This window comes from Pelodiscus sinensis, chromosome 2 (assembly GCF_049634645.1).
Source record: "Pelodiscus sinensis isolate JC-2024 chromosome 2, ASM4963464v1, whole genome shotgun sequence".
NCBI classification, from domain to species: Eukaryota; Metazoa; Chordata; order Testudines; family Trionychidae; genus Pelodiscus; species Pelodiscus sinensis.
The window spans coordinates 141153478-141180697 of NC_134712.1; the positions used below are offsets into that span (position 1 = coordinate 141153478).

Below are 27220 nucleotides of genomic sequence, written 5' to 3' on the forward strand. Positions count from 1 at the left end.
GAACCGCGCCAAAGAGCCACCTGTACACACTCGTGCTTCACATGCTCCACTTCCCCACCCTCGTGTCCCGCCCAGACACCAAGTGGCGGGACCTCCTACCACCAATGGAGGGTGGGGAGCCCCGGTGGGCCAGCCTCTATTCGACCTTGGTTCCACAGCCCACCGGGGACATCTGCTGGAGAATCCTGCACAGCGCGGTGAGCACGGGCGTATACTTGGCGCGGTTCAACCCCACCCCCGACACGTGCCTCTTCTGTGGCGTGAGGGAGACGCTGGCGCACCTCTACACTGAGTGCGCCAGGCTACAACTCCTCTTTCGGCTCCTCCAGAACCTCCTGTTGCGGTTCTGGCTCCACTTTTCCCCTCACTTGTTAATTTACGCACATCCCATCTGTGGCCCCACAAAGTTGCGGGACCTCCTGGTCAACCTCCTCCTGGCTATGGCCGAGGGAAGGGCCTATTTCCGTTCCTGCAGCCACTCACTTATCCGGGCAGAGTTCCAATGGGCAGCGTCCGCTGGCTCTCTCGAGACCTTCGGGGGGCAGTGGGAGCTGTCTGGGGTTCTCTGCTCGGTGTCCCCATCCGGCTCCCTCGTTTTAACCCTTTGACCCTCACACCAGTCCCTGTTTTTTCATTATTTGTCCCCAGTAATTAGTTGGTTTTTCCAGATTCTATGGACCCTCCCCTCAGGATGGGGGGAGGTCCTTTAGATGCGGGCAGGCTAACGCCCTCCCGCCTCCTGAATACCCCCCAAAAAAGTAGCTAGTTAGCAAAACGGGCAGATGGGTTGTATGCCACAAATAGCGAGGCAAACTCAAAACAAGCGCCAGGACCCAAGGAGATGGGCAGTTTCTCCCAGGCTACAAAAGTCTAGGCTTAAAAGTCAGTCAAAGCACAACCCAAACCAAACGCAACCATGCCGAGCCCGATTCAACGCCAATCTCCAGCAACATCCTGCCCTAACTGACCAAGTGTCTTTAAACAAATGGCATTTTCCGAGCACCAACTCTGCTGGCCCTGCGTTGTTTATTTGTGGTGACTTTGCGTCTCTCTCATGGCGCACAAAGATTTTCATTATTTTAACCGTTTGTTTTAGCAGGTACAGTGGTGGGAAACGTTTCCTCGGGGAAGGTGAACTCTTGCGCTCGTTGCTGGCTCGTTAAAACGAAACAGTAGTCTGGATAATAAAAGTCAAAGCCGGGCTAAAGATGTGGAAGTTCTGGTCAGACTTGTAAAAGTGCATTTTTATTGTCTCTCCATATTACATATCTTACGTTGCATGCTAATAACTCTGTTTAAAATACCAGTGCGCAGTACACAGAAACAGGAGTTAGTGAATATTGCTTCTAAGACAAGCCTGGAAAACTTGGCAATATCTTTCGCCTTCTATGTTAGGTTAATCGCCGAGACATATTACATATTACCTAGGATTTCTTGTAGCTAAAAGAGTAGCAGGACAACTGGATTTTTTTTTTTTTTTTTTTTTTGGTGTTGAGTGTTCCGAGGTGACTAAATTTGCCTGGTTGAGCCTTGTAAAATCCTGACTTAATCATGTAAACTTCTATGTAAGCAAAATAGACGAAACTTCAAAGGGTCAAAAAAGCCTTTAGGGATTTGTGCTGAGACGCCAGCAATAGATCCTAATCTGCCTTCAGAATTCTGACTATATTTGTCCAAGGAGCTGGTCCCAACAAACTTTCTAAGGTAGAGATCGTGGGTTGATTCAGCCTTTATCCCGAGAGAGTATTGGCTTTGAGAGGCTCCAGGCAGCGCTTTAACGCCAAGGGATCTCTACTTGCCCAAAAACCTCTAGAAATGAAGTACAAGAGTAATTTGAGATAATGACTTTGTAACAGGCTTGGGCAGAAGTGAGAGATGTTATCACCCCAGCATTCCTCTTAAAATGCAGGTTTTTTCCCCCTGCTTATTCCCGGTTAGTCAAAGCTGCATTAAAATTCCATCCAGGGCTGCTAAACAGAATCTTAATTAGTTCTGATACTCTTGTGCAAGGGGTTTATTCATTGCACTCTTAACTAATGGTTGCTGTCAGGGTAGGGTTTTTTTCCCCCTCTTTGGGTTCTTTGGGGATATCGTGTTCTGCTGCAAAGCATGACAGAAATGTAATGTGCATGCAAAAAAAGCTTGCAGATCTGAAATCTTCAGGCTGAGCTTGACTCCAGCTCTGTCTAATGGAGAGACGTTGTTAGGACTAATGAGAATAACTTCCACAGCAGATATTGCCCCGCCTCTTGTTTATCTTAAAATTTAGTGGTGCGCTTCTTTTTTTTCCTTGTCAGAAAATACCACGAACTTGCTCGTGTTTTAAAACAGTTCACACAACTCGCGCTAAATTTGCATTTTCGTGTTTTATTGGCCGCCCCCACAGCTTGGTATGAAGAGAGAGCCCGTAGGTGGTGAAACATTAGCAAGTTACTCAGCAGCTGGTTGCTCTTACGGGACCTTTCTCTTTCCGTTGTCACTTACACCCGCATTTTAGAGATCGCTTTTCTCCAAAGTATCCCTACTATTTATATGTACCATTCTATACCTAGAACGCGAAGTTTTGGACTTATTACGATATCAATAGAGTGGGATCTGAGCATATTATACATACACATAATGTGATGTAAACATCCCTCAAGGTTATTTGTAGTTCGCGACTGAGTCGTGACAATAAACATCATGGGCGCTTGGCACTAAAAAGAGAAATATAATAGGGATGACTCGCCTTTGACGTTAAATTAAAATGACTGTTTCATTTATCGGCAACGGCCTATAGTAGTTATTTGCCTATAAATCCACGTTTTGCTACAATGATTTAGGAAACAGATTTATAAGACTATAAATTATTGTTTATTTCATTCGGGAGAGGGGGAAACAGATACGCCTTCTGGAAATATGAGGTGCATGTCAGTTACCCTCTTCACGTCTTGTTCTCCCATATTAAACGCTCCTTCCAGTGAGCTTGCGTAACATTGATTACTCACAAAGAGTTCAGGATAACTATCATGTAGCTAAACTAATTGAGACAATCATGCTAAGTTATAGTCAGTCTAAAAGGTACCATTGATGTGGTAATGCCTATAGAAAATCAGACATGCGACTCACTACCATTTAATTGCTCTTTAAACCTGTTATTACAATGTTAACTGGCTTAAGTATATATTGCTGCCTTTTATTGCCTTGATGTGACAAATTAAAACACACACTCTGGAAGCTGCATTCATTTGTGGTCAGTTACAGAAAAGGGAGCGGGGTGATAGCAAAGCTGTCAGGCTGAATTAATTTGAAAACTTTCACTTAGCCTGCAATTCCCATTGCAATGGTTTTGTAGTTGGGGGAAACATCCCATCCTGCTATTTTTAATTCATTGGTCTTCAACGTTAGTCTACCGATGTCTCCGTAAATACTATTTAGCTCCAAGGAAAGGGTGTGGTCAAAACAGATATTTAGATTTTCAAAACGTTGACCAAAAAGGATTCAAATGTTTAATAGTTAAGACTGTATTTTTGTGTATTTATTTCAGGTATCAGGTCTGGTGAATTTAACCAGTCACTTTAAATAGTTGGGATATAACAAATCAGTCATTATTCCTGCCTTCCGGCACCTTCCTGCTGATCAGCTGCCTTAAAAAGGCTCTCAAGACAGTAGATATTAGAAGCTATTATAAGATATTAGCCCTAAAAAGGCTCTTAAGATATTAGTAGAAACAGTTTTCTGAGAGAAGTCTTAGTATTCACAGTAGAAAGCATGCTTCTCCGTGCTAGGTTTCCCCCTCCTCCCAAAAAAAGTGTCTCCCTCTCTTCCAAATGAATTACTCGAACTTCTCACTTTAAGGCTGTTAGCATTGCTGTTTAACTTCCAGATGTGAGTGACTTTTCAGATGCCCCACGAGAAAAACGTCGCTCGTCCCCCCTTCTTGTTCTGGAATTTGGTATAGTCTAACAGGTACATCAGAGCACGTTGCTTCCTAACTTTCAACTGCTGCAGTTATAGTCTCCTGGAGGTATTTAAGGGAAACCGAAAATCAAGCCCCTTATTTTCTCGCGCAAGCGTTAAAGTGGGCAGGTTTATCCTGTCTCTTGATCTCGCAGAGAAAAGCAAACGAGTGCTGGCACCTTTATGGGACTCGGACCTACTGCTGCTGCGAGCAGCCACAACCCCACCAACTTTGATCAGCCTTATTAATTCCAGCTACGGTCTATTTGTCCGTCATTTCCCTCTTTTCCTCCAGAATCGTTATTGATGCACTGGGGAGGGCACGTTGTGACTTTCGCTAGTCAACGGCGTCTTCTGCAAACGGGGCGCTTCCCTCTCCTGAGAGCTGGGCAGAAGGGCTGCCAAGAGAGCGGAGGAAACTGTCTAAATCATAATCAAATCAGCTTCGAGTTCATTACACCAGAGCATTAACTAATTACTAGATCAGAGAGAAGGAAAAATAAATATTCCTTTAAATAACTGAAGGTAATTATAACCCTGGTGTTGACACTAACGATTAATAATTGATCAGAAGTTATACACAATAAATTGTCAATTTATCTCTCTATAAAAATGCACATACTTATTTTTTCTGTGCGTTTAAGACAGAGCCTAAAGTAGCCACAGAGCTGCTGCCCAGGGTGAAAACATATCGTTCTTATTTTTGCCATTTCTTTATTTTGTTTAAGCCCCACAGAATGAATAACTCAAGCCCTTTGTCAAAGTACTTTGTTAAATAATGCCGGCCTATTTTAACACCGTTGAGAGGAATTAAGGCTCAAGTGAGTTTCTCTCTCTTCTATGAAGGCTACTTGTATTTCCCAGATTACAGCCATGACAAGTAAATTCCTGTTTCGGGAAGCAAATGTCTTTTCCTTCAAGCGAGACAGTCAAGTCCTTTTATTTTTCTCGGGAAAATACAGTAGACCTTGTCCTGCCTGGATGCGAAACAGTGGCACTCTCCTGTGATTTATTCGGGGCTGGATTGGGGGAGGGGAAGAACGGTTCCAGATTGCGGAGTCCAGCTGTCACCTCTGCCAGGCTGTCTTCAGGTAAAATGCTCCCATAGAAAGGATCCCAGACCGCTCGCCCTAATAATTGTTTGTAACCAACATATCAACTCGCTGTTAGAGATTCACCTTATTGTTGCCGTGTTAATTTAGATGACGCGTCAAAGGAGCAAAATAATATTCAGAACAATTAAGTAGTATTTCTCTAATATTCCCAGAGTGGGCCGCATAACTTCATTTGAAAAAAAAAAACCCACCTCTATTCTGTTTTCTCCCCTTTACGTTTTGCTTTTTTTTAACGTTCTTTCTAACCCAATAACATATCTGAATCGTCAGCTGCTGGGTTGAAGAGAAAGGCATGATTTTTTACTTTATTTTTTTTATCCTACAAGAAAAGGGATGTTTTTTTCGTTAACTCAGAAGATTGTGCATGAATTTGGGAAATATTTTAATACCTAGCAATATCAAACGATATATCTCGTAAATTAATCCCCCTTTTTTTTTTTTTGCTAGTGTGAAGAAGCAATACAAGTCTTCGTTAAGTGAATTTCTGCTGCGGTTTATTAATGAGGCTGACGTGGAGCTGGAGGTTAACTCATTTTAAAGTAAGACGTAAAAAGTGACGGGAAGAGACACTTCCAAAGCAGAGTGGTTCGGGGGTTTTTTTCTTCTTTGAGCTGGCTAAGAATGCCTGTAATGACTGTCTCCGCTGTCGGATCCAGGGACCGATCTCTCCTTGATTATACCCCCTAAATTCCCCAGCGCGTCACTGGGAGTCTAGGAAGTGGGACGCGCAGGGACTTCAGGCACCGCCCCTCTGAGGAAAGGGACAGGGACAGACTTTGTGTGATGGCTTGTTGGATGCCCCTGCTGGGCTCGGGTGCGCCTGGTGGCCGCGAGTTACAGAGCCCGCCTCGCTCTTTGTTTCTTTGCCTGAGAATTTGTTTTTAATCTCGGTCTCCTCAATATTCATATCTATTTTTAAACGCCCCCCAGAGCTCTTCACTTCTTAGGTTTGCCCGCGGAACCAACAGAAACCGAATCGCTCGTGTCTATCACAATGGACGTTAGCTCTTCCTTTCAACTCCGTAGCCCGCTCAAACCGTGAACTTGTCTCCAGGAGCGACTCCCACAAAGTCCTTCCCTTTCTGTCTATGGCCTGTGCCGTGCGGTGCCTCTCCGTCCCTCCCTCCCTCCTTCCCCCCGCCTCCATCAAACAACGGTGGGTGAAGTTCTTTCAACTTTCAAAGGCTGGTGGAGAGCAGCTTTGCTGAAACAATAACTCTTTCACGGCGAACAAATGTTGACATTTGAAGGGAGCAAGGAAAGGCCCAGCCCAGGCAGTGTAAAGTGGAGCGCGCCTCTGCTCCTATTTGACAACAGCCCCAGTCCCTCGGGGATCCCACCTGAGATTAAAGCTTGCATTTCCGTAAATCAACCCTAATGAAACCTCTCGCCCTGCAGAAGAGACGGTTTGTTCTAGCTCTTACAAAGATTGGGGGGAGGGAGGGGGCGAAAGGAATTTGGAGTAAATGAAGGGATGGGCGTGAGATATTAATCCCAACGGGCTGATTAGCGTCAATGAGAAACAAACTGTACACAAAGTACTCCTTTATTGTCCAAACGTTTTTCTTTCCTTCCTGAATTAATCACGCTGTTTGTGCCAACAACCTAACACAGCTCCGCTTTGCTCCCGCTTTTTATTTTAATTATTAAACACTAACTGGGATTGGCATTGAGATTCTCGCCCATTAATTTTCGATGAAAAAATAAATGTATTTGCCACATCTCGGACAAGGATGAACACCACCCCCATGAGCGCTCATGAATTTCTCAAAGAGGATGATAGAAACCCATTGGGTTTTACATACATAGTGAATATTTAAAAGCGAGTTTCCCAAATCTTTCTACTTTCCTTCCCAGAAAGAAATCCAGGTCTAAAGACCAGCAAGGGTGGGTAAATTATGGAAATCTTTTATAATTCTTTGGGCGTAGAAACATCAAAGGAATGTCATTACCCTTTTCTAATCTCTGCCACAGCTTTTGGTTTTTACCAACTGCAATGTATACGTTGTGTCCCACGGAAGACCTGGGACATAAAAGGAAAGGTGGTGGGGGGGGGGGAGTATTAACTAAGACACGGAGGAAAGAGGCTCCAACAGAAAATACCTCAACGGAAAATAAAAAGTTCATTGTATAACGCTTCTAATTTCCACAGTTATAAAACAGTTTGAGACTGTGTCCAAATGTTTGCATTTATATTCCACATTTATCTAAAGACAAAGCATTCTCTGAAGGCTGTGTAGATTTTTGCAAAATTGTGCTACATATTATATGCAGATACAGAGTTGCATTGTACTTACATGCTAAAACATTGTGTTATATCGACAGGGAACTATCACCCTAAAATGTCTGAAGTAGGCAAGATATATATCTCTGGACACCCTGCAGTTTCCTAGAACTGTAATACTAATGTCTGCCTTATGTGTTGAAAGGCACACTGCTATGTTTTTCTTAATCAGCTCGACATCTTTATAACTTACCAGTGCAACTGTGGTAGGTTTTTTCAAAGACCATAAGGGTGCATTTTCTGACTCCAGACCAGAATGGCTCTTTAACCAGTTAACATTCCCTGGGCTACTGCCTGAAGTATCTAAGATCACTTTCAAATGCCCTTTCTAACAAGACCTGAGCAAGAGGCCACTAATTTTCACTGAACAAAAAGCCACTGGAGAGAGATCCGTTTGTCAATATCAACTGGTCCAGCAATTTCCCATCCTCAGACACATCGGCCTATCTGAGCTGGCAGATGTTTAGACAAGATTTTATAAATTGTTCAATATCAGACCATAATGAACCCCAACTGACCATTCCAAAGCAGCTAAAAGCATCCAGGATCTCCCCTGCTGGGATCTAATAATGCTCTCACGCTGAAACATTATTAATCACGGAATAAAATAGATGAGCCTCTTGAAAAAATAAGTGTATGATTGATTAAAGGGCAATCTAAGAAGCTATTATTCTTGTTTTATAACCGTAAGTTATATTCACTCAATTTATCTTTTGGGGAAAATAAATGACTGTTCGTTTCTTTTCTGAAATTATATTAAATGGTGATTCTCATTATTTTACTGAAAATTAAAATGATAGGGTAGCTGATTTTCTGAGTCTAATCACGGTGGATTTCTCAGCATTACAAACATCATTCATGTGGCTTAGAAGAAGAAAAAACATAAAAATTAGGGGCTAGGGAATTTTGTTTTCTTGCTTTTTCAGCACTTCTGGACTTTGCTTATCCAGAATAAAAATAAATGATTGCTTGAGCTAGCAAACTAAAAAGGGCTATAAAGATCTTTTATTTATGGAAAAGGATATTGGAAAGTGCTAATACTACAAATAATTGCATCGCTGCTCGCTTGTAAGAAATGTACCAGTGCTAGTACGTATATCTTTATATCTATCTACATATAGAACAACTCTGAACTTCACTTAAGCAAAGTATTATTCACAAGTTTTTTTTTAGCTTCTTTGGGGTTTTTTATTCTAAAAATGATGAGATGAAATTGCAACTTCTGTCAATTTTATGATTATTTCCTAAATAACTTCTACTACTTTTACTATTCTAGGGGAAAATGAACCAAAACACCATATTGTTGCAGACTAGTCTGTTTTTATTTACAATTAAAGATATAAATTAGTAAAGAAATCTTGTTAAACAACCAAAGATTGAATAACCATTAACGTTTCAAATAAAAACCAGGCAAAATTTATTTACAAAAAGTTTAGATTTCATTGCAATACAACTTGCATAAATTACTAGAAGCTTTTATATCATTACAAAAATAAATATCAAATTTGTTTCCACTTTTTAAGTACTCGTGTTCCAATAACATCTTTGTTATCCCTACGGTATCCATCTCTTACAAATAAATTTTACAATAAATCCTATCACACCTATCGAATATTTACCGTGGCAATGAAGTGATCTATTCAAGATATCCTGAGAAAAAACAGATCTGTTTTCAAAAGTAACACATACATTGGGGAAACTATACTATACCAGCAAACTCACATATGTCCAACAAAATTCTGGTTTAATAATTAGAGTCTGTCGATTTAATAGTGCTCTGTGGTCTTCCTTTATACAGTGGCACAAGATGTGATCCGGATTTAGAGATTTGTTCTATATATTAACTCGGGGAGAGATGATGGCTTGCTGACTTTTTTCAAAGCAATTGTGACACCTACCTGTGGACCAAGGAAAAAACCAGATCATCCAAAATCTTTCAGATACACACGAATACATCATTAAATTGGGTTTTTTAAACGCACTAAAATGCTCACTCTTCTGGATTTTTTTTCTCTTGAAATATTAGGTTTAAAATATCTCCAGTATTTTGGTTAGTCTTAAACATAGAAGATTGTAAAGGTGCCATTGTTCACCAGGCATAAGACAATTCCAGAGATACAGTGCCCTCCTAGAAATGCATGCTGAAATCTTAAAATTGTCCTTTTTAATTTAAATTGATAATCTGTGAAACACAATGTACAAATGTGATAATATCTTAATACATTTGTGTTAATTATTAGAAAATTATTTAACAAAGATTTAAAAATATCTCTATAAAATTTAAATATTCCTTAATTTTTGCTTTGCATATGGGGAAAAAAGCAAGGTCATGTCAAGTGGTTGGGAACCATCTAAATTGACTTACAAAAGAATATAAAGCAGAGAAAAGCTGTAATAAGGGATTTTTAAAAGACCAGAAAAGAGCATATTACTTTGTAATCAGACTCTTACGTAATGAAGCAGGAAATTAATGTTAGGCAACTTTACGGCTGTGCAATATGTCTCGGACCTGATGCCAAATGGTCAGTGTAATAGAAAATGTTCTCACTTACTTGCATTGCTGTGTGATTGCACTTCTATAGGTATGGTTGTACTCCTACTGTGCAGACGTCAGTGGGATCTGTCAAAATATAACCGTCAGTTAGTCACAGGACACAGCCAGCTAACTAGATTATACAGTGTGTGTGTGTGTGTGTGTGTGTCCCAAAACTCACTTGCACAAAATTCATAACTAAACCATTTCAAACGTTCATACTAATATTTTATAACTTCAGTTAGGATAATGGTAGCACCAGGGGGTTTAATTCGTTTTTAAAATCAGACAATTTGTTATACCAATATTAAAACTTCATGGGGAAAATAGAGGCTTTGTGGAGGATATAATTTGGTAACTTGGATATTTTTATTTTCTTTCACTTAAATCAAATAAAACTACAGTTAGTCCTCAATATTAAAGAAGCAAAATTTTGTTTTTTACTAAACACAATGCACAAAACATAAACATTATAATATTTACAAATATATAAATATAATGACTTTTAAGCTACATATTTAGGATGTAAAATTTTTTAATGCCTCTATTATTTTTTTCTCTTCGTTAAATGGAACATTTTTAAATTCCCAAAATATATTGCCTAGCTCCATCTCCTTTTCCTAAGTATTGTCGGTTTAATTGTGTGCTGCTGCTGATGGTGTTTGTCCAAATAAGCATTCTTTATCTACAGTGGGCATAGAAGTCATTTTGCCTTTGGGAAGAATAGAAGCAATCAGTCACCTACCTTTCTTCGACTCATAACTAGAGGGCCTGTAATGTTGCTCTAGCTGATTAGTGATCGTTTTCAAAGAGTCACTGCTCTGTTTGTGAACAGAGTTGGTATTTAGTACAGTCTGACCTAGTCCCTCGTTCGAAGCCATTGCTGCGGTGTTATATCTCAGGATCCCCTGGCTCTGGAGTGCGTTAAAGTTCCCATAGTTGGTGTAATTGCTATAAAAAGGTGAAGTGTAATAAATGTGCCTTCCTAAGAGAGAAGAGGGAGAGTAGGCAGAAGTGTGCGAAGCAGAAGAGGGCGTTACTGACGATAAAGTCGGTGGCTGACAGCTTTGGCCCATGTTCTGATTTTTAAGGTCCGAGGTGGCTATTTCAGCTAGAGACCAGAGCTTGGGCTTATTAGCTTGAGTCTCCGAAGTTGGGGAAATCCTGTTGTCCAGAGTAGCCTTACTGGAGTTCCTTGAGGCGCTCTCGTGGGGGTGGTTAAGGAGGGGGGCTTCCACCCCGGTGAGGGGGGAGGAAGTCACAGGCTTAGCGGGAAGGTTTCTCTCCGCTTCCTCCTCTTCATCTTCGTCGTCCTCGATGTCCTCGTATTTGTCCTTGCAGTCCGAGCCGGACTCGCAGAACGTGTCCCCACCTCGGCAGGGCAACTTCTCGCCGTCCGACTCCGCGGAGCAGGAGTGATCCGTGAGCGAGTCCACCTGCAAGCTGATCCCTGCAAAGGCACAGACAAGGGCACAGTCAGTGACACAGACTACAGGGAGCGGGACAGGAGAGAAAGAAGCCCGCGCATTGCCAACACGGATGGAAAAGCGGCGCTTGGAATCAACCCCCTTCGCTGACTACTTAGAACTGTAGGAACAATCCCAGGAGCTACCCCTACGGCTGCACGAAAGCCCGACAGAGCGCAACTGGCCTTTCACTCACACGAATGCTGTGCCTGGCGGTTTTAGGGGAATGGCTCCTTGCAGAGTTAGATCCCCCTTTGCTATTGTTATTAACCAGTTCAGGGCGAAGATGAGCTACTGAGTGAGGCTAGAGGGCATGGGGCATGAGTTTTAAGCATATCCCACGGCACCAAGGCGCTGAACCCCGGTCCCAATTTGTGGGCAGTGACAGTGTCTTTAAATCAATCCCGCACTTGCGCGCGTACCCCTGTGGGACCCTTCTAGCTGGGCTAGCACAATCGCGTTGGGCCTAACCTTCGTCCTCGGCAGAAGCTTCGTTGCTCTCCTGCACCTTGTCTGAACTTTCCTCTTTGCTTCTTGCCCCGTCCCCTTCGTCTTCATCTTCATCTTCGCTCTTGTTGCGGGGAGCCCAGGTCATCTTGTTCTCCTTCTTCAGCCTCCTCCTGGCGTTGGCGAACCAGGTGGAGACCTGGGTGAGGGTCATCTTGGTGATGATGGCCAGCATGATCTTCTCGCCCTTGGTGGGGTAGGGGTTCTTCCGGTGCTCGTTCAGCCAGGCCTTCAGGGTGGCCGTGGCATCTCGCGTGGCGTTTTTCCGGTAAGCGGGATCGTTCAGCTGGTAAGGGTAAGCAGGGCTGCCATACGGATGGTAACTGATGGCCCCGGTCATCCCCGTCGTATGAGCGTCGTAAGGAGAGCCCTGGAAAGGCCAAAACAGTGGGTTGGCAATTTGTTATTGCTGCTAGTCATTAGTGCGTTGTCAAGAAAAGATCAGCGATTCTATTTGCACTTCCCTGGATTGGTATCTCACATTCCTATTCCGATAGCAAAACAAGGTACTCAAAGGCCGTTACGATTTTATTCCCCCTCCCTCCCCTGCCCGATTACACTTAAATTGCTGATCTTTTAATCTTCAATTAATTTCAGCTCCTTGTAATTGAATATCTCCCCAAATTATTTCGGAGTCACGCAGACAGTTTTTAAAAAGGCCTTGCAGGTAGTGTCTTGAGATCTACGTTTCTCTCAAAGGTTCAAAAGATGTTTCCTTTTCGCTATAGAAAATACAACAAAGCCGCCACTTAGCAATTCACTGCACTAATACATTGCAAATCCAATTTGCAAATCAGAAGGTATGCACCGTTTCGAATTGTTTAAATGCGATGTAATTAGCATTTTAATTCGCCCTTTAACGTTTACATTGCGCTTATTTACATCTGCCGAACGCAAGAAAAGTTGGAGATGTAACTAAGGAAGTCGATAACTTTAAGGGCGTTTAAAAATCCGAAAGAAGGGAAGGGACTCTGCGAGTCATGGCCCCAAATACACCTTAATGCTCTTAATAGTCGACAAACACACTTTGCAACTTCCAGCCACTTATCTACTGCTCCTCGACAGGGAAGTCAGGCGGGGCAGATCTTCAGATCACTCACATTGCATTGAATAAAGACTGCGCGAGCCTTTCTGCTTAAGAATGTTACAGTCAGAAAACATTTGGCTTTCTCGCTGTTTATATGGAAATAAAACCAATCTTTTTTTGCCACCCCTTCCTGGCACCAATCAAAACCACCCTGGAGTCTCCGACCGTACGTTCCTGATGTGTGTCTATATAACTTAAACTATATATATAACTATATATATATGTATATATAGTTATATCTATATATCTATATATCTATATGCACACACACACACACACACACACACACACACACACACACAATTTCAAATGCTCCCTTTAACTAATGACAACAAAGTGAAATCTGAAGCTGCGGCCACCACAACCATCTTGGGCATGAGCGAAGCTCACAGCTCGCCAACAGATGCTCCTTTTCATCCCTAAAATCCAGTTAGCACACAACGCATTGAAAGTCACTGAAACCGCACCGGGCTCCCTTCCCAGAGCTCCCCTAAACGCTGGCTTAGAAAAGCACGAAAAAAAAAATTCTTCCCCTCTCCTGCTGCAGCACAAACCGCAGCCACCAAACTGCTCCAGACAATGCGGATTCTTTGCTACAGGGACCCGCGAGACCGACCAGGCTCGCTTTCCCGTTCGCAAGCCCTGAGATCCGCCAGGGTCCGGAGCGAGGCGGTGCCAGGGCTCCCCCGACCGCTTCTCCCTTGGCCCCGCTCGCCCTGCCCGGGTTTGCGCTCTAGGCGCGGGATGGGAAGGGCAGAAGCAGGCGGCGGAGTTTGCGCTCGGCGCCTGGCGGTGCCGCCGGGGCTCTGTGACTGCGGGCGCGTGTGCGGGAGACAGGGGCTGCGGAGGATGAGGATGCGGATGCTAATGAAGACGGCGAGGATTTTGCTCGGTAGTTACCATGTAGGAGGGGAATCCCGTGGCGGGGTCTGTGGAGTACTGGAGCGGGCTGGTGAAGCCTGTGGCCGCCGCCTGGGCGGTGAAAGCTGCCGATCCCGGGTAAGGGCTGAACGCCGAGCCCGACGAAGACCTGGCCAGCTCCTCGCTCCTGGGGGCCGCCAGAGCCGACGCCCCATACGTCGGGCAGGAGTACAGAGCCAGCGAGCCGGGGGGCTGGTAGAGGTAACCCTGAGGATAGGACATGGCTCGCCCGGGCGTGCACAGGAGCAGGGAGGGGGCGAGGGTGACCGGCCCGGGCGCTTCTGCTGCTCCTGCTGCTGCTTTCGTGTTCCCTCTCCCTCTCCCTGGCCGGCTCGGGGCAGCTGCGCCGAGAATGAGCCTTGTCCTACTGGCCCCCCATGCGCCCCGGCCAGCACCACAACGGCGGCGGCTCCGCTCAGCAGCCTACCCCGGAGGAGAAAGGCATGGGGGAGAGGGGGGAAGTAGCTGGGGAGCGACAGAGCGGGGAGGGGGGGGAGAGAAGGCAAGCCAGGGAGAGAGGGGGAGAGCGAGCCCGGCTCAGCCAAGTGGCTGCTGCATATGGAGTTCTGCCCGCCAGCCCGCTCCCCCAGCGCCGGCCAGCCTGGATTTTGGGGGGAGCCCAGAGTCTGGAGTGAAGAGTTGAAGGAAGGAGCGCTCGAGTTGCTGAGGGACATTGGAAAGCCGAGCTGTCCGTCAGCGCGGCTCATCTGCATATTCCGACGGGCCCGCCCCCTTCTCCTTCTCCCTCTCCGCCCGCGGAGGGAGGGAGGGAGGGAGCGAGGGAAGCAGGCTGTTGTCATGCATTACAAGCCACCCTCGCTGTCTGACAGCCAGCGCGCTGCTCAAGCCAAAGGATGATACCGCTGATCAGTTTCTCCCGGCTCCGAGCCACAACTAGGCTTGCACACGCTGTCTCCATTGCAATAGGTGCCTATCCACCCCCCTTCTATCGTACAGACGATCACACAGACTCGCGCGCAGGGCTTGCCAGTGATACCGGGGGAGAGCACAAGTACAAGCGTCGCCCTGTGTATGGTGAACAGGCGGGAAGGACACACAGGAATAGACCGAGGACTGTATAGGATTGTCCATTTATGGCACTAATAGCTGTCTACTTTCAGAACAGCTTTTCACAAGTGGCCAAGCTACGTGCAATGTCCATCTCCAAAGAGGAATCTGTCAATTTCCAGCCTACTTTCGGTTTCTGTCTGCTTGGGGGGGGGGGAGGCCTAGGTGACTATGCAGGGGTGCAAGCCCTCTCCTTACAGTTCGGCGAGGAAGTCCATTAGAATAAACATTCAGCGCATAATAAACTTCAGGAATATGATCATTCCTGCCCACCCCGAATGCTGGCAGTTTTACAACATATCAGAAGGGAGAAGTCGAGGTGAAGGCATTGGTCTATATTTTCTCAGGCTCACTGGTCTAGAGAGACTTTTGAGAAGTCTGTTGTTAATTGCACACATAATCCTCATTTGAATTCTATTATTAGTGCGCAGGAATTGTAGCTCGATCACATTCTCCTCCCCTTCTTACCTTCCTAGATAACCCCTTTCCCATAAAAAAGCACACCCCCATCTACCACAGGTGTGCACATTGTGCACAACCCACCTACCGGTAGGGTACTTCCCTACCAGTCTCCATTGGTCTGTTTATTTCTGTTATATCTCTGACTCGCACATATCTAGGCCCATGGATGTTCTCAGCTATATACTTGTTATTCAATCACAATCCATCAGTGAGAGTTTTGCTTACAGAATCCAGGATCTGTCCTCGAGATGTTAACCTAACCTGTGAAGTAGTAATTGTTGAAGGTAACCAAGTTTTAATGAAATAGCTGTCACCAACAGGAAAAACATTAAAGCCCGGAAAGTACTTCTATACTGGACCCTGGTACATTAAACCTGCATTTTGTCTTCACTGCATCTTATAAAACCTAATATAGCAGTTTAAAAAGTGCAGTCGGCTCTATAGCTGAATTATTTACAGGAGACCTCATATCATTATAGCTGGGTGGATGGGAAAAATGCATCAAACCAGACTACGCTGGGGAATGTATTAGAAACTGACAGGAAGGAAAGATGGCAATAACTGAAGAATTATAGGGTACTGGGGCAGCCTATTGTTAATCAATTAAACATGCTGCTAATAAAATAATACACAGTAAGATGCCGTTTAAATAATCTTTCTAGTACAGGCTCAGTGTGCTCTCTGGGAAACGTGCTGTTTAAAGCTACCTCGTCAAGCATATGGATGTGTGTAAGGTTTAAGTAACCTATGTTTGTTTGGTTTTCCTTCCCTGTAGAACCCCTACCCTATAACCCCCGAGCCCTGAGCCAATTTCCCTCTCTTCCCAGCATTCAGAAGAGATCTGTCCACCAGACATAGGGAATTAATTCCTGTGGCCTATAGGAGATTCAGTCCTTAAAAAGGAAGGTGAGGGGGAGGAGGTTAACACCAACAGGTATTGCTTATCATTAAATCTAGACTTCCCAGTTCGTGATAAGAAAGTGATAAACAACCGGTAAACTCAGAGCAACAGATTACAGAAATGAGGCTTGCTTTCCTACCTGATGATTAATACACATGGATTACATTACAATAGAAACTGTGAACGCCAAAGCTTTATATAACACGCATTCATATTTCGGTTATGTGGAACAATCGATCAGACGATTACGTCTGAATATTAAATTTCTATGTTTGCAGAGCGGCTTTTAAAGACTATGCATTTTTTGTGCTTTGCTTTAGCGCTGCAGCAGCTGGAGATTTGGGTATGCAAAATTAATTATATTATTATAAAGTCATACGTGAATCTCTCAAAGTCAGATTGCATGCATTGCAAAATATAGAATACCTCTGCATTTTTATTATGTAAGACGAGTCTGTTCTTTCCAGCAGGGGTGACTTAAGTAAGTATTTAAGCGATCTGATTGCTTTTAATTCATCCTCTTTAATAATTAGTGGTACAATTCAGATTGGGAATACAATGGCCGTTGTGTTGACATTATAACAGGGGATTAATGCTATTAACTGAGTGTTACAGTTATGACCTGGAAAGAGTGCTTAAACAAATACTGTGATCCCAGGAGGAATTATGTAATTCAGTTCAGCGCATACACACATACATAAAAACACATACCCTCTCTCTCTCTTTCTCTCACACATACATCCTGGATATGTATGTAGAAAATGTAGATGATACCTTTGTCTGTATTTGTATTTCTTGCGTTCCTCGCTGCAAATCTTTTTGTATGATTTCACTGGAAAGACTATACATTAACACACTCCCGAACAAATACAAAGAGCAACAGATGAAATTTGAAATATTTTCATTGTGCATTCCAAACCATTTTTATATATAAAATGAGGGGATAATTTTGCAATAGCGATTAACGCAATATATTAAAATCATGTCAAAACCATTCCTGCTTTGGTTTGATTTGCATATTTTTGTATTGCTTCAAAAAGGCATGCTCTTCTGCACTGCAAGGAGTATGCATTTACTCACAATATAACCCTACCCATTTAATCTGGACTGTAAGAATCGATCCGCTATTGCGATCTCTTAGATATAAGTTGTGAACTTTATACGATTAAAAACTGAAGTTTCGTGTGAATATTGCTTATGTATGAGTATTATATTTATTTCCCCCGAAATTGTGCTTTTTGAGCTGTATACTTTTACTGTAGATAGCTTTTAATATACTGTGCTCCTTAATTGAAATCTATTTTTTCTGTTCCTAATACAAATCGTCCACTTTGCACTATCAAACTGTAGAACAGCACTACATGCACTTTTTATTGCTAATAACTGTTGCAAACTAAAATGCATACACGGGGGTTTGAAGTTTTACACAGTTTTCTTTGGGTAGCTATTCATTTCCACATCATTCCACCCCTAGATTTTAAGCAAAACTTCGCATCTGACTCTTTAAATGTAAAGTTTACTTCGGTTATAGTTAATGAGCAGCTAGCAAAGATTAATCCTTTCCCGCTATTTCTCACTGGAGTTCTGGGAGACAGATTCTTCGGTTTGTCACTTTTTAGATGCTAACTGTGGCTCCTTACACAAAGCCAATCATATAGAAGTTTTAAGGCGAACAAAGAAGAAAGCCAGGACTGTGGGAATGGTGTCCTTTCTAATATAATGTAAACTCGCTCTGTTTGTTTTGTGTAAGAACTGACTCTCTGTGTGTGTGTGTGTGTGTTTATGTTTCAGTTTGTGTGTTTTGTGGGTATTCACACAGTGTCCAATCCTTAGTCTTTACTACTGTGAAACTCTCATTGGCTTGGAGAAGAGATTTGCGAGACTGCACGATCTGGCCAAAATATACTAGCACGCATGCCACATAGATAACAGCATATCTGTTATTTAATCAACCGTTATGGAACCGGCCGCAGAAACTTTTACGTGGGGCTAAAAAGAATCTAGTGGGGATGCATCATATGCGTAGCAGAAACCGCTTCATTGTGACATAACAATACAATGGACCGGGAATGTTTCTCCTTTCTTTTATGAAATGGAGGGACACTTTACCCCCTTCGGCAGATCAAATGAAATAATTGACTATTGTGCGTTACATTACCAACGACATTCATACTGCGACAACGACGTTGTTCAGTTTGCTAGTAAAACAAGCAAGGCTTGCGACGTTGTTCCGAATAAGATATTTTCCTAGAACAATGCAAAGAGAGAGGCTGAGCTGCAGGAGTCACTTGCTCGGCTCTACTTTTTAGGATTAAATGGGCGAGCTGAGAAAAGAAAGGAGGGAGGGAAAGAAAAAGACTGAACTCCCCCCCCCCCAAAAAAAAATCTCCAGGATAAAATCTTTAGTTCAGGCTGAGCGTGGGAGGGGGCGCTGTGGCAATGGATTTTATCCTCACTGTTCCAAAACTCTCACAGCATAATTGTTTATGTAAGGTTCTTCCCTTGGGCTTCTTTTCATATTTTAGTCATTACTTTTATTAACAATATTATCTAACTGTCGCCACATGATACATGCATTAAAAGGAGGAGTATTTGCGTGACTTAGATTCACTTCACTTGTCTTCTTCCTTTCTTTTCAGTTCGGTAAGAATAGATAAAATAATTAGACATTTTTCAATCTACACTAAAAGAACAACATAGCCTAACTTAGGTTTACATTAGGGCTAAGTGCCGTGAAAGTGGCCGACTTTCTGAAATATTTTTATTTTACAAACTATATACAGTATTTTCGGGTCCTGTCAATTTCAAAGTGAAATGAAAAAATAAAAAGAGTTCTTATAAAAAGGCTTTATTTGTTTATTTGGAACGAGCAAGAGGGTTTCTTTCCTGTTTTTGGACATTATTTGTTACGTCCTGTTCCATAAGTAAGGCAGCTCTTTGAAAAACGGCTTGAAAATGGAAAGTTTCTCATAACCCCCCCACCATTGTATTAAAAGTTTTAGTAATTTTCAGCTTAGTGCAAGATACATGGGCTTCTGCGGAAGGGGACATAAATAAGGCAAAAGAGATGCACTCTAAAGGCGTCAGCATGGTGTTTTCGCCTGGAAGCGAGGCAACATTATTTAGAGACAGAAGAAGCGTTGAAGCCACAGGTAGGATATTATCTTTACATTTAAAAAGTCAATCAATTCAATGTGGTTTACAAAGTGCTTTTTTGACTCCGTAATTTTTCAGAGAATTTCTTCAGCGGAGATGCAATGAGTGTATCACTCATTTTCGCCATCTCTCGCATTTTCCCCCTGGTTCCTTGCATATGCTTATCCACCAGATACCTCATTAAAATGACAGCACGGTTGCTTTTTTATGAGCAAATATAATAACTCTTTTACTCAGGCTTTTGCAGAAGACGGCGGCGCGTACTCAGGTGCTTTCAAGGTGCTTTGCAGTTGTCTGAGTTACAGAAAAACATGCCCCAGACGAAACCGCCTCCCGTCCTGGCTTAGAAATGTCTTGGAAGTGTCCGCAACTGATTGTGGAAAAGTTTTAAAATAAGCTTCCTTGTAATTACTGCCATATTCAACATAGCAGGTAAGGAAGGCGGCGTTTTTCTGCTGGGAAAGTTCGGGTTTGCAGTTGCTGCAGAGGGGAAGTGAGTCTGTGCAAGGCTAAGCCCTTTATCGCCGCTTGTGACCACGACTCTGCAGCTGAAGGAAAAGACTTTCTCCCTTCCCCCTCCCCTCAGCCTCTGGAGCCAGTCACTCATCCTTACCTCTGGATTTTGTACTCAGCCAACTCTTATTGAAAAGATCGCTTCAAAGTTAGTGTGATATCTAATCCCTTCAGCGCCCGGTAAACTTTCAAAGTGGATGATGGACAGAGTAGAGGAAAAGTGGGCACTTTAATTGAAATGGACAGAGCTGTTTTATGTTAAGGACTTAGAGCGAAGTCTTCTATCACTGGGGTTGACAATGACCTCACTGTTAATTACACTTAACTACTCAGGTGTTTTCAGGGAATATTTCTAGGCAGTCTCCTTGGAATGCTTTAGCTTGTGCATAGAAGCACAGATCTTCTGTTAGTTCTTCTCCGTAGCTATGCAGGGCTTGTGGAAAAAGACGAAACGCATGTCAGATTAAAAAGTGTGTAAATCCCCTTCTGCTTGTAATTTCCATCATCTGTTTTACTGTGCAGCCAGGTTGTGCATTTCTCTCTTTAATTCATATATGGAATATATTTGCCTCTGTGTGTATGCATCCCCATATATCTACCCACATAAAACTACCCAGACAAAAATTACTGTTACAGCTTTAGAGTATATATCAGTAATGTCTGGGTAACAATACATACATAATTATACCAGAACAGAGCATTATAACCCCCCTCCTCTGCAAAAAAGTATGCTCTGAGTGATGCCATCAGGGTAATGGAAATATTAAACTATTTAAAAAAAATCAGTTTAATGAAATCTGAGCCCATAACAACAAAAATAGCTTCATAAAAATTATATGATTGTGTAATAATGTATCACTAAAGGGCAGAGTTAAGGTTCTTTGGGTGGCTAAACAGTTCTTTCCTCATAACTTAATATATTTCCATTTCTTTCAATTTCTTGGGTTTGTAATTCTTGGTAATGGAATAATTACAGTAGTCTTGGGATTGATTGATTTATTTGCTTTCAGATTATTGATATGTACTTTGAACATGTTTTTTGTTTTTGCTTAGTGATTTTACTATATTTTTAATGAAAAATTTCATGCAAAAACACTAAAAAGGAAACTCAGTGAAAATGTTTCCCTGTGACAGCTCTCATGAGCTGAAGATGTGTAGTATCAGCCTTAAGTCATTAAAAATGAAACAAACAAACAACAAAAAGAGAGTTAAATTTCAAGATCACATTTATTGTTATGTGCTAGCAGTAGCATCTAGCTCTGGAACAAGACAAACTAACCAGAGCAGATTGACCAGTGAGGCCATGTTTACAGCAGCATTGCGTGACTAGAGCAAGACAAAGTAATCAAAGCATATTGGTGAATCTGGCCCTTAATTTGTCAACATAACACAGAATTGTTAAAACATGGTCAGTTGGAGCCAATACAGTGAGAACTGGCAGCCAAATAACCTACCAATGAGAAATCTAGACATATATGTTATTCCCCTTCATCACACTGATTCACTTCAGCCAACAGAACTACAGTATGCAAATCCTCTGAAGAGAAGGGTGTTGATTGATTGAGGCTAGGTGTAGACTACAGAGTTTTTCTGGGATACCAAAAAACTCTGCTGCATCCATGGAACACGTCTGTTCTTCCTATATTTTTTGCGGAAGAGCAGATGTGCTCTTTCTGAAGCCCTGTCTTCATCATTCCACGAGGAAGAAGGACTCTTCTGAAAGAGGAAGTTTTTGCAAAATTTGGCTCAGGGTAGACGGGCCAAATTTCGGAAAAGCCTCTTCTGACAAAAGTATCGGAAAAACGTACGCAAATTGTGGAGTGCAATTTGCGTACCTTTTCCCCTAAAAAAGCAGCAGTCTAGACATAACCTGAGTTCCCTCTGATGTCAAAATGGATCTACATAAGAATGACCTGAATTAGTGACCTGGTTCTGTCTTTTGACTATAGTCATAACTATTTGATATAGCAATCATTAACAACTTAATTTCCCCAGCCATAGTTGAAATCCTATGTATAAACTGAGTTTTAACCATATACAAGGTTTGGGGGGAGGTTCTGTACTGTGTTGTTATTAAAAAGATTTAAACAAACAACAATCTGATATTTAATGCTTAATTTAATAAAGGAGACATTTTATTTAATTTTTGCACATTAATTAACAGATTGTCATACATTCTCAGAAAAATCATTCTCTAGTCCTATACTTAAAGTGTGAGTGGTGAAAATTTGGGGAGGATATACTGTATTCTTAACAAATGAAGTTGAATCCCTATTTAGCTTTAACTTTAGGGCTTATACATGATCAACAGTTCTATAATATGTTTTTAATTGGACACTGTTGAAATGAAATTCTTGATGATCCCACAGTGCTAACCATGAGGTCTTGATTCTTTCTCCCATCCTTAAAACATCTACATGATGTGTAGGGGATATGTAAGATGCCATGGTCCAAAACAACAGAAATATCAAGACAACACCAAATTCTGAGAACATAAGAACAATCCCTCTCTCTTCTTCCAGCTGAGGCTGGATTGAAGGTTGTTGTCTGATCTTCCAGATTGTGACATGACCATCATGAGCCATTTTTTGTGACCTCCAAACTGGATTATTACATTTTACCTAGGTATGAGCAAAGAAAACATTTGGAACTTAATTAAATAGACCATCTCTCTTGAGAGCCATATTATTTCCATATAGTAAAATAATAAGACACTATATATTATCATAGGTTCCTTCATTGTGATGTTAGTGAGATTATATTTTAAAAAATGTTACTTTCAGTTCTTTATGTACACTTTAAACCAAATTAAAAACCATCATTAGAATTAGTCTTGAAAGAATCATATTGTTTTATACATGCACATGGATGAACATACTCAGAAGGTAAACCTTTTTAATAATCTAAGTGATTTAGCCACCATAAGCACTATGAAAAATTTAACCACAGAAAAATATGTCTGTAAGAACTTTGTAAACAGACCCACAAATGATGAGGCTTTAGTATTCTAGAAGCTAAATTGACACGCATCCATGGAGGACAAAAATATTAATTCTATCATGATAAGATTAAAAAAAAGTGTGGAGCTGATTAGTGAAGTTTTACCTGTTTCTGCTCTTTCAATTGGGCTATAGTGGGATTTTTTTTAAATTGAATTTGTCTTAGTCTGTTGAAAATGAAAAATAACTTATGGTCTCATCTGATACTGTCTGTTTTATTCTTTTGTTTTCTCCCTTTCCAACTCAAGCTGTTCATGTACTGTATACAACATATTTCTTGTTAAAATGTCCACCGAGTGCTCGCTATTATTCCAACTGAACACTTAGGCCAAAATCTTTTCCCCAGCTTTCAGCCCAAATAATTCCAATGGCCACCAGGTAGCCTCAAAAGGGAAAGATGAAAAGAGATTATTTTCCCTATTCAGAAGCTCAGAGAGGATCCAGGCAGAGTGAGAGAGCAAAGGGGTGTTTGGACACTGTGGAACTTGACTGAGGGAGAATAGTTTGGTACATGTGTGATTAATGAAATAAAGTGAATAAAATCTGGTAAACAAGAAAAATCAAGAATAGCATTTTTAATGCAAAAGTACAGGTAGCACCAAGTTCTTCCGACTGACCAGTCACAGAATAAAAAAAACAGTTTCATTTTGGAAGTTGGAGGACAGCAACAAAGGAGGCTGCTTAGATTACTGTGCAAGGTGTCATGTGCACTTCTATTCCCTTCTGGCCAAATGGCATATCGATATTTCCAGTGCAAGCAGCCAGTGGTTTCCAGAGCTCAAAGTTCAATACCTTGACATCAGAGTTTCTGAACTGGTGGAGTTGAGAGAGGCATTGTATAAAAAGAAGGCATACAGGGAGATTGTAGACAACATACAGACCCACCTCAGAACTGGATGCCCAATCTACAGCGGAGGAATGGGAGGAAACCTGGATCACATGGAAGGGCCAATTCCTATAGCTGAGACCTGTCTACTGACAAAGGTAAAAGGCTTGTTTAAACTAGAGACTAGAGCCCAGATTTTTAAAGAGATTACACATTGCTACACTCAGTGTTGCAAGGCCTAAATGACCTAGGGGTGCATATACACTGCAGGGCTTAACTCAAAATAAGCTACGCAAATGGAGCTACGCCAATTGCATATCTTATTTTGAAATAGCTTATTTCAAAATAGGGAGCATCCACACAGTACTTCTTTTGAAATAGAGCACTCTTCCTCTGACTTCTCTTATTTCTCATACTATGTGGTTACAGGAGTTGGAGTAAGAAATCCTCCAGCTTGTCAGTATTTTCACACTACAGGCAGTCCCCAGGTTACGTACAAGATAGGGACTATAGGTTTGTTCTTAAGTTGAATTTGTATGTAAGTCAGAACTGGCTCCAGATTCAGCTGCTGCCACTGAAACTGACCAGGGGCTGACTACAGGAAGCCGGAGGCAGAGTTGCTCTGCCCCCAGCTTCCTGGAATCAGCCTGATCAGTTTCAACAGCTGCTGAATCTGGAGCCTGGGACAGAACAGCTGGGGCTCTGCCCGGTAGGTTCCCACAGGACCAACCCGGCAGCACCCCAGCTGCTCTACCAGAGGCGTCCCGCAACAAAAGCCTGGTCTGCTGGGGGGCGGGGGGGCGCACTAGCTGCGCCTCCTCCCCCCCAGCAGACTAGGGAGACTCGAGCAAAGCTGCACAGGCGGAGGGACCCCGCCGCCCGTGTGGCTTTGCTCCTTTGCCCCCGAGCAAAGCCGCACAGGCGGCGGGATGCCACCTGTGCGGCTTTGCTCCTGTCTCCCTGGTCTGCTGGGGGGGTCCAGCAAAGCCGCTGGACCCTCCCAGCAGACCAGGGACACCCGAGCAAAGGTGACCAGGGAGACCGGGAGAAGCTATTCTCGCCCCGGAGGACACGGGTGGCGACCCGCCGCCCGTGAGCTCTGGGGCGAGAAAAGCCCCGTTCGTAAGTGCGGATCCGACGTAAGTCAGGGACTGCCTGTATTTCAAAATAACTGCCTGCTGTGTAGACGCGGATTAAGTTATTTCAGAACAGAGCTAGTTTTTTCGAAATAGTGTTGCAGTGTAGACGTACCCTCTAGATAGCCACTCAGAGTGGAGTAACACTTAAATACTTTAAACAATTTTTGTTTGCAACTGAAAAATAACATCATTTCATCAATTGGAAGTCAGCAATTGGCTTGACCAAACAGATGCTGACCAGAATTTATATGTAAGTGCAGGCAGAAAATGGACAAACAATGGCCAGTATTGGTTCAGCTGGACTTATTTAGTCTGCAGAAGAGAAGAATGAGGAGGGATTAGATAGAATCCTTCAACTGCCTCGAGGGGGGTTCCAAAGAGGATGGAGCCAAGCTATTTTCCAGTTACAGTATGGGAGGTCTAGGTTGGTTATTAGGGAAAACTATGTCACTAAAAGAGTATGTAGTATTGGAATGGGTTACCTAGGGAGGCGGTAGACTCTCCATTCTTAGAGGGTTTTAGGATCAGGCTTGATAAAGCCCTGGCTGGAATGATTTACTTGGGGTAATTCAATTCTTGCTTTGAGCAGAGGGTTGGAATAGATGACTTCCTGAGTTCTTTTCCAACTGTAATCTTCTGTGATTCTATGAACTAATCATAGTTTACTCCTGCTTTGACAAGGTCTTCATTATTTGTGCATTTGTCTATTCACTGAACTAGCTGAAGCATAAGTATTTCAGTTTATCTACACTCAGCTTGACTGAATTATAAACCAATTGTCTTAAACCAATTTAGTACAGAAGCCTATCTCTACTGGAGGAGATGTGAAGAGTGGTGCTACCAGCCCTCTTTCACAGTTACCTCCCGTAGTTTGCTGGCTGACAGTTCCATCTTTATTGCCCTCTGCCGTGCCCTTTCCATATGCTCCCCTTTAACCATTCCTACTTTGTAAGTACCATCTGGGTGCACAGTAATGCTCACTCCCTCTCACATAGTGTAGCAGGGGAAGGTGCAGACTAGCTAAACCCAGTGGATGTTAAGCTTGGGCACAATATGACAAGCTAGCATGGTAACACTAAACTTTAAAGGGAGATAAAAATATGAAAAACGTTAGTCAAAAAACTAAAATAAAAAGATGTATAATTCTGGTTACCTATTTTAAAATAAGATCAATTCAGGTGCAGAAAGTAGCTCCCAGGATGATCAGGGTGATGGAGGGCCTATCGTAGGAGAGGACACAGAAGGTGAGTCTACACTGCACCATAAACTCAAAAAACGATACACAATCTGTACTATGCAAATTGCATATCTTATTTCTATTCTATTTAAAAATAGCTTATTTTGAAATCTGGCATGTCTACACAGTGACAAATCTCAAAATAATACACTATTTTGAGACATTCTTTAACCTTTATGGAACAAGAGATACAGGGATGCTAAAATAGCGCACTTGTTATTTTGAAAAATATTTTGAAATAACAGGCAGCTCATTAAGACGCGGGGTAGCTAAAAGAGTTTGGCTGTTATCCTAGAAAGAAATAGGGCTGAAGGGGATATTACTACTCTATATACATACTTTAAGGGGTTAACCACAGGAAGGAGAAAAGCTATTTAAACTAAAGAACAAAATGGGTATAAACTGGCCATGAATAATTTCAGGTTACAAATTGTCTTCATCCATCAGAGAAGTGAGGTTCTGGACAAGACTTCCAGTAGGAAGAATGAGATCAACCAACCTAAGCTAGTCTTAAAATAGAGCTTGCTAATGTTATCATTGAGATTACATGATTGGTTGCCTGCAATAACTCATGACTAGACTCCATGACTCAGGAAGTCCCACCCAGGCCTGTGCTGTATATTCATATGCAAGGAATTAAAATTAAAATCAGTTTTTATACCAGAAAACAAATGTGTAATAATTGTAATAGCTATGTGTAAAAAAATACTAGTAGCAATCTTAGGAGATACAGACCTTACTTCAGTACAAGGTAAATGGGTAGAGCCGATAATTAAAGAATTATAAAATACCGTTTTGAACATGGTACAGGTTTAACCTCCCTCGTCTGGCATCTTCAGCAGTCGAGACCTGGCTGGTTCTGAACCAGGAAAATTGCCAGCCCTCCCTACTCTTGGCCACTGGCCCCCCTCTGATCCTCCAGCCTTCTTAGACTCTATTTCCCCAGCCTGTCAGAGGTCTGCTGGCTCTCCTCCGGAGAGCCAATGACCCATTCCCCCTGCCTGTGTTGGAGCGCCACTTCTGGGCACTGGGGCTCAGCTCCTCAGCCCACTGGGGCTCCCCTGTTA

At 42.5% G+C, this 27220-nt stretch overlaps 1 protein-coding gene across 1 annotated transcript; it reads right to left on the reverse strand.

Annotated features, from left to right (window-relative positions):
* Positions 1–8617: 8617 nt before the first annotated feature.
* Positions 8618–14525, reverse strand: IRX2 (iroquois homeobox 2). The gene is made up of 5 exons (XM_006137082.4): positions 13832–14525; positions 11809–12214; positions 10617–11321; positions 9891–9958; positions 8618–9236 (listed from the first exon to the last, which is right to left on the reverse strand). The coding sequence occupies exons 1-4, from the start codon at positions 14072–14074 to the stop codon at positions 9915–9917; spliced, it is 1398 nt and encodes a 465-aa protein (XP_006137144.2). The 5' UTR covers positions 14075–14525; the 3' UTR covers positions 8618–9236; positions 9891–9914.
* Positions 14526–27220: the final 12695 nt, after the last annotated feature.

Coding starts and splice junctions, on each gene's coding strand:
- IRX2 (XM_006137082.4), bottom strand. CDS start 14,074: ATGTCCTATCCTCAGGGTTACCTCTACCAGCCCCCCGGCTCGCTGGCT. Junction 11,322..11,808: donor AGCTTCTGCCGAGGACGAAG/GTTAGGCCCAAC, acceptor GTGCCTTTGCAG/GGATCAGCTTGCAGGTGGAC. Junction 9,959..10,616: donor TAGTTATGAGTCGAAGAAAG/GTAGGTGACTGA, acceptor ATATTTTGACAG/ATCCCACTGACGTCTGCACA.